Below are 7,827 nucleotides of genomic sequence, written 5' to 3'. Positions count from 1 at the left end.
GCGGAAGGTTCACTCAGATAAAAAAAAAAAAAGGAGTCGCTTTACCGCACGTCAAAACCTCGTTCTCTTCCTTCTCTTCGAATGGACTCTCAGAATCGCATCTGTTAGTGGGGCAAAACGGAAAGTTTCAAGAGCAAACAAGCTGACGGCTAAAGTTGCACTGAACTTTACAGACTGCGAGCGCCTGCCCCCGTTTCCTCTGCGCAAAATTAAAAAAGGAGGGAGGGAGGGAGGAAGGGCGAGCGAGCGAGCGAAAGAGAGAGAGAGGGAGAGGGAGGGGTAGAGGTGGTGGGCGGGGAAAAGAGAAAGCGAAGCGCCTGCTCGGTGTGTCAATCAATATGCACTCTTATCTCCGCCCTCAACCACTTGAGCGCTGCAGCTGGATTATAAAGGTAAAAGCACAGAGAACTTTTGCAGATCTGAGGGGGCTCTGCGGAAGGGAGCAAAGAAGTGTCGAATTTGGGGAAAACTCACAACTTTACACAATCAGAACTGTGATTTTCTTGTTAAGTTTGTTTTTTTTTTTTTTACATTTTTTTTTTGTGTGTGTTTTACCTTCACCGCACCGAAGATGTCTACGGCTTTGGTGTCGCCCTTCTTTGATTTAACTGAAGTACTGAACAAGGTAAACTTTTTTTTCTTTTGCAATATGTATGTATTTAATCACTTTTAAGCGTTTTGCACTTCATCCTGTTCTCTCTATGATAGATGGGAAAAGTTTTTTTTATGCGCTTGTTTTGTTAAACAAAAAGGATTTATTTATGTGGCGCAAAGTTACACGCTATCGTTCGCCTGTACTTAACCCAGATCGCAGCTGCCCGTTGTTTCACAGAGTATTGACCGCTGTTAAGCGATCCATTTTGTGCCCCGCATTTAAAGAGTATTCGTTACTTACTGTATTTTAAACTTGCATCATGTTTGACAGGCTGTTTGTTTCAAAGGGAAACGCCGTGCGTGGCAGGCATGTGCAGGGAGTCTGAAGAAGCGCGTCGCTAAACTCACGTGAATACGCGCGAAGGTTGACTGCCGCGGTAAAACTTAACAAAACTTTATTTTAATTCTTCCCGAAAGTTTAACTTGAAATAAGTTCAGCTATCCGGACTGACAAAGGGTGGCGGTGCTTCAACTACTGCTGCCGGAGTTGGGGCTTGTGGGGTTGTTTCAGCGTGACCGCCCGGACTTCGAGCCCCTCCGTGTGGAACTGCGCGCGTGCACGACCGGCCGCCAGCCCGTTCCACTTACTAACTTGAATGAAGCCCTGAATTTACCTTGGCGATCCGTTTCGGTGAAACCGTACGGGCCCGTTCGAGAGCCGCGGTCTCCCACAATCTTCACCTCGCGTGTTGTGTGCCGTCTGGCCGCGCCAATGGTGTGAAGGAATGCGTCTCGCGCCATGTACGCCACTGCCTCCCCTCCCCCAATCGCTGCCATTAAAACGCTCTTACGTTTGCGGCTTTACACTCTTTACTATTCCACGTGCAAAACTTTTTTTTTTTTCCTTCGCTTCCTTTTTTTTTCCTCCCCTTTACGTTTTCTTAACCCGATTGCGGTCGAGTCACCTACTTTTTTTTTTTTCTTCTTCTCAATACATAGACGGAAGCGTGATGGGTCTTCACGCTCTCTCTCCCCTTCACCGCTTCGCTTCTTCGTTTCGTATCCGCACTTTGTTGTGTGTTTACCGGATGGCGTGGCTTGTGAGTTGGCCCTATTTTTTTCCCCTTCCCAATAGCATAATCATGTGCCGTGTAACTCGTCCTTTCACAATCGTCACCACGTTAAGAGCTCCGAAATGGCACGAAGGAGGCGTGTTGCGAGAGTTGAGGGCCGCACGGGCCGAGCTGGCTTTTCTTGCGACGTCGCATTCTCCTTTATCATTTAAAAAAAAAAATCGCGTCTTCGTTTGCGTGCTTCAGTTTCCAACCCTTTTCGGTTTCACGTTACACTCCCGGCCAGACTTGTTTTCTTGTTTCTCTTGAGAGTTGGGTCGTCTACTCCCTCAAGAAACTGACTCGGTCAAGTTCTTAATACCTCGGGTGGTGCAGAATCTCCCACCATAGTTTTCTGCTCATGGCGAAATCGGAGGGGTTCTTTTTTTGTTTTAAGTGTTGTGTAAACGGAGATCGGATACGCGGAAGGCGAGTTTTTCTGGGACTCCGGTATCCGATCAGCGAACAGTTTTATGCATTACGTGGCGGACCATTATTCATAACTGCGAATGTTGTCTAACTTTTCAGCACGGTGTTCGTCCATTCTTCCCTCAAACGTGAACAGGGCTAGCTGACATTGTGAATCCTAACATTTATTACTCTCCAGTACTGTTGCATGAGTGCTTTCCAATAAGCATCAATGCAGTTGACCATTTTCTAATTAATAGAACTGAACGTAACCATCTTTTCTTCTCTTGTCTTTTTTTTTTTCTCTCCTCCTCCCATTAGAATAACAAGATGCTAAACTACAACAACAACAATATCCTCAGCCCCCCACTTCCTGCAGCTGCTCCCTGCACTGCTGCCAATACCCCAAATGGTCCCCTGCTGGACAGGAAGGCAGTGGGCACCCCGTCAGTTGGGGTGTATCAGCGGAGGCACTCGGTTACTCTGACCAGTCCCAAGTTCAACCAGAATCAGTTTCTGAACAGCCTAAAGATGGAGAGCTGCTCCAATGGCAGCGGGAACAATAAGGAGAATCGCTTCAGAGACCGTTCCTTTTCGGAGACTGGTGAGAGATTACTTCAGAAGCCTGGTGGCAACGGCAGTGCGGGCGGGCAAGTCAACTCCAGTCGCTACAAGACAGAACTGTGCCGGCCATTTGAGGAGAACGGGGCCTGCAAGTATGGGGATAAGTGCCAATTCGCCCATGGTAGTCATGAGCTCCGCAGCCTGAATCGTCATCCCAAGTACAAGACAGAACTTTGCCGCACTTTTCACACTATTGGCTTTTGTCCATATGGGCCACGGTGCCACTTTATACACAATGCAGAGGAGCGAAGGGGGCCACCTCCCCAGTACCCTCTGTCCTCATCTAAGCTCGAGAGACCCAGGCTCCAGCACAGTTTCAGTTTCGCTGGATTCCCAAGCTCCAATGGACTGCAGGACAGCCCTACTTCGGTCACCCCACCTCCCATTTTCAGTGCCGATGACCTCCAAGATTGGGCCAGCAATCCATTCACCTACTCAAGCCAGGAGCTAGCTAATCTTTTTGTGCCCCAGCTGGGAGGCCCTGTTGATTCATCAGCCCCTGCTCCAACATCCCCAACTGCCTTCTACTTCCGACCAATGTCGGAGTCGCCACAGCTCTTTGAGCCTCCCCCTAGCCCTCCAGATTCACTTTCTGACCAGGAGGGCTATCTGAGTAGCTCAGGGAGCTTGAGTGGATCAGAGTCTCCTGTCCTGGACACCACCAGACGTCTTCCAATCTTCAGCAGACTCTCAATCTCTGATGACTAGACACAAAAAAGGATGCTGAAATTCCATATGACACACCTTTCCTGTACCCCCATATATATATATATTTTTTTTTTTAATAATGAACAGGATGAAGAGATTCTCAACAAACACAAATATTAAGATGTGAGGGGGTGTTTTTTTTTGTTTGTTTTTTTCTCCTCTCCCCTCCTCTGTTTCCTCCTTATCCTTTTTGGTGGGGAAAAAACATGGTCTGGTTGCCCATGTCCAGTTTCACTTCCCTGGATAGCTGTTCAGTAGCAGACTGAGTGTGTGTAGACACTGCCCTGGAATCATCCACACCAAGTAGAGAACAGTGGGTTTGAGAGTTGTTTAATTCTGCTCTTCTCTATGATTTTTTTTTTTTAGCAAGCCAAAGCTGCATCCAGCTTACAGAATCTGGGATTTGGGAATCAGTTTTTTAGTATTGAGTCTGAAAAGCTCAAAACTTTTTTTCCGTGCTAAACGCCCCCACCCCCTACGTTAAATGCCCCTTAATACCACAGTGCCAAAAAAAACTATGTGCCTGATCCAGTTTGCCAATATTTTACATAAAGTGCCTATCTGATTGTTTTTTCCATTCCTGACTGTGACTTGCAGTGGGCACCATCTGCTTTTTTTTTCTTTTTTCTCCCCCTGACATGTGTAGCAGTGCAGGTGGTGCTTTATTGTAGTGTAAGCAATAATATGCCCTCTACTGGCTGTGCGCTGCCATTACCACTTTTAAGAATCAAATCTCATGGATCAGATGAGGGCTTCATTGCGCAAGAAAAAAAGGAAAAAGGACCCTGGAAAACTTAATCCGTCAACGAACAAATGCTATTTAAAATGGGCTATGGACACAAAGTTTGACCACAGCCCATCCTATCTTATGAAACGTGAAATGGGGACGAAGAAAAAATCTTTGCCTGTCGGGTGACATAAAAGTCTGCAGGAAGGACTTGAGATGAAGCCACAGGATTGGTTGGGAGTCAACCAGGACAGTGAATCAAGATGCGTTTTGGTGCTACAGGCTAACTCCTTGCCTCCATCGTCATTGTGACATCCCCATAGACTTGTGACATCTCTTTGGTCTTTGCTGGTTGTTTCATTTGATGGGACTGGTGAAGCTGGCAATCCGTCATGTAACATTTTGTGACACTTTGTATTTTATTACTTTGGGTAATTATTTTAAAGTTGGGTTAAAGCTATTCATTCCTAATGGGGGAACGCTATGTCCCTGCAGTTAGAGAGACTTTTTTTAAAGCAATGTTATTCTAACTTAGGTTACCATGTAGAGTGTATGTGTGCCCTTATTTTAAAACAAAAAAAAAAAAAAACCATGAAAACCTTGCAAAGAAATGTTTGAAAAGTAAAGATTTGCTTGTCACTGCACAACTTATAAAGAAAAAAAGCTTATTTAACTTATCAAAAAACGTATTTATTGCTGATCATATGCATTTTGTTTTGTTTTTTTTTTTTTTGTTAATTTTGTTCGTATTTATCGGGATAATGAAACAATAGAATATATTTTCTTTTATGTTAAATTATGATCTTCCGTATTAATCTAAAGATTGTGAAGACTTCCTTTTTTTCACAGTTTAATATATTATACTACAATGACTTGTTTTTTTTGTTCTTTTTTTGTAACTACACTTTGGTTATTTTATTTTAAAAAATGAAACTTAATTTAAAAAAAAATGCATACGTTGCGTTTGATTATTTATTTTAGATTTTTTCCCTTTTGTGTTGGACTGCAAATTCAGGATAATTGTTACTGCCTTGATAACCCCTAAGCTGTATTTTTTATTTTTTATTTTTTTTTCTCTTCATTAAATGCCTAGGTTGAAGTGACATTTGATCAGATGAGCTCTTAGAATGTACAGACTCTGCACTGTCTTCACAGTGTAAATAGAAAAATCAGATCTCTTTCTGTTACTGTTAAATAATATGCCTTATCAGGGGTCCAAAATCTCAGTGCCTGCCTCCACATGTGCCCTATTTATATATTAAACAAAAAAAAATAGAACTGGAATTTCCAAAATTGGATCTTTTAAACTGAAGGAAATTAGAGCCATTTTGTTTTAATGGTTGGGTCATTAAAGTAGTCCTTGTCAGTGAAAGTGTGTGTTCTACCCCCAAAACAGTTTGCATAAGAGAGTCTGGTTATGCAGCAACTGCATATTAAAATTTAAACCTTCAGTTGTCAAGTGGATCCAACTGTGTTTTCAACAGTTGCCTGTCGTCCAACCCCCCACTGGTGTATCAGTTGTGTAGCCTTTAATTTGAACAATCATCCTGCTAGCTGTGATATAAGTGCTGAGCCAATGGGAAGTGGTGGTGGTATTTTAATGTCCAACCCCCATACTTCCTTGGAGGCAAAAAGCCCCCCCCTTTTTTAAATGTATTTTGGATCCCTGTTTTGTAATATCAAGTGCCTCTTATAAACATTCCAGGTAGCAAACATACTTGTTACCTTTTATCTATTTTTGTATTTGAAGCAAAAAAGGAAATCGTAAAGCTCTGAATTTTTTTTTTTTCCTTTGTTGTGAACATTTAGAAAAGGTGAACAGGACTGACACAAAGAAAGTAAACTGTTGAATGTATTTTTTTTTTTTTTCCAGCTTTTGCTGTTCACTACAATTTTTTTTTTTCTGTGAGTTTATATAAAAAGTGAGTTTTTTGTAACGACTGATTGCAGTTTAAACCAATAAACCCCTTATTTTTAAGAAAACAAAATAAAGCAACAGATGCTTTTGCTTGTGTGTCTTTATTCCTTGTTGGTGGAGGGACGGCTGGGATGCAGATTTGGGGGTGAAGAGGGACAAAAAAATGCTGGGCAAGTGGGAACAAGTGCTGCAAAACAACCGAAATGCGTCATAAATGGTGTCATGCCAAAAGGTGACTCTCGGGGACTTGTGTAACTGTTCAGGGTAGTGAACTGCAGGTTAATCAAATGGCCTGAATGGCTGCTGCTCCTCTCTTCTGAGAAATGAGATTTTTGTTGCCAGGAAAGGGGGAGAGGAGTAATCAATCTATTTTCAGAGCATATATTGGATAATGGCTGATAAACCCTTGTGATTGTTGACTGGATGAGATGGCATAGAATTTTGAGGTGCTCAGCCCCATGTCTCATTACAAATCCATTGATTTTTCCAAGCACCTTAGCACCCGTCCCCCGTTTGTAGGTTAGGGGACAGATGAGGTTTTATATGGGCAAGGCTGAAGTTTAAGGCAGGAACCTCTCCTGCATGTGCTTTTCATAATATTGGATGTGTTTGCCAATGGCAGGCGAGTTAGTATTAAATTGTTTAAAAGTATAACCGACTGCTTATTCATTAAAGTACATCGGTGTCTTGTAGGCTGCCCGATGGCTGTTGGGGACTGGCATCCAGTTTGACCAAGACAGTCCTATGCAGGCCATTTTTTTTGGTGCAGTTTAAATACTAAATCTAACTATGAGTGATCTAAACATGTTACTTTAGACCACAACCGGAACAATGAGTAGATTTGTGTTTACAAGTCAGGGATTTACAATGCCACCCTGCCATGAATGACAAAAATCACTGTACAAAGTTGTCATTTAAAAAGTCAAATGTATTGGCACACTAATAACCCTAGATGACAACATATACACAAAACCAGACCACAGTCTTGTGAGGAGAAGCTTTAAAAAACAAGAAACCAAACAGGAAATGGAAAGATGTTCAGTACTAGAAGTAACAGGATGAAGCAGAATGAGAGCCCGCTCAGGAATGAGGAACATGCAAACGGCACCCGCAGGGTCATCCGCAGTTACGAGCTGTCGGGACTCGTTGTGTAATCTGAGCCACTCGCCAGCTTGACTTAAAAACAGATCAGTCTTAACGGTATGCCTGGAGGACAGCTGAACCCTCCCTCACTTGCACGTCTTCCACAGAGGTCTGTCCAATACAAGTCATTGAGCCTGTGGCACAGGATTGACCTGACCGGCCATCTTAACGTGGTGGCACTTGGCTCTTGTCGGTCACGTGGCGGCGGGATTGCATTGCAGCTGTCCAAGACCGTACGCTGGACACAGCAATTTTCATGTAATGGATGGTGTGAATATGATGAGAAACAGATGTCTAGACAGGCGGAATCAATCCAAATAAAACTTTAAAAATGTGTGATGTAGGCCTCTGTTCAGGCCTGGTAGGGAAGTTTGAGCTTTGTCAGCACTTTTTTTTTCTGACTCTCCATAAACATAAGGTGCCATTTTTTTTAACATTCAAGAAAAGCCTTGGAAGTGGGTAAAGAGTGCAAGTGTTTCCTACCCAGAACACTACAGAATTCTATAAAACATCAGGATTTTAAAATATAGCCCTGCTCAACTGGTGGGAGTCAAGAAATGGCTGTTCAAGATCAGAGTGCGAACAGATTGCAA

At 43.1% G+C, this 7,827-nt stretch overlaps 1 protein-coding gene across 1 annotated transcript; it reads left to right on the top strand.

Annotated features, from left to right (window-relative positions):
• The first annotated feature begins 283 nt into the window (after positions 1 to 283).
• Positions 284 to 6,169, top strand: zfp36l1a (zinc finger protein 36, C3H type-like 1a). The gene is made up of 2 exons (XM_039742109.1): positions 284 to 625; positions 2,436 to 6,169. The coding sequence occupies exons 1-2, from the start codon at positions 572 to 574 to the stop codon at positions 3,444 to 3,446; spliced, it is 1,065 nt and encodes a 354-aa protein (XP_039598043.1). The 5' UTR covers positions 284 to 571; the 3' UTR covers positions 3,447 to 6,169.
• Positions 6,170 to 7,827: the final 1,658 nt, after the last annotated feature.

This window comes from Polypterus senegalus, chromosome 18, assembly GCF_016835505.1.
Source record: "Polypterus senegalus isolate Bchr_013 chromosome 18, ASM1683550v1, whole genome shotgun sequence".
NCBI classification, from domain to species: domain Eukaryota; kingdom Metazoa; phylum Chordata; class Cladistia; order Polypteriformes; family Polypteridae; genus Polypterus; species Polypterus senegalus.
The sequence above is the reverse complement of the archived record's forward strand: the minus strand, read 5'-3'. Positions and strand labels throughout refer to the sequence as shown.

Excerpts from the sequence above, each read along its gene's own strand:
- zfp36l1a (XM_039742109.1), top strand. The coding sequence starts at position 572 with ATGTCTACGGCTTTGGTGTCGCCCTTCTTTGATTTAACTGAAGTACTG. Across the intron at positions 626-2,435 it reads TAACTGAAGTACTGAACAAG|AATAACAAGATGCTAAACTA; the intron begins GTAAACTTTTTT and ends TCCTCCCATTAG.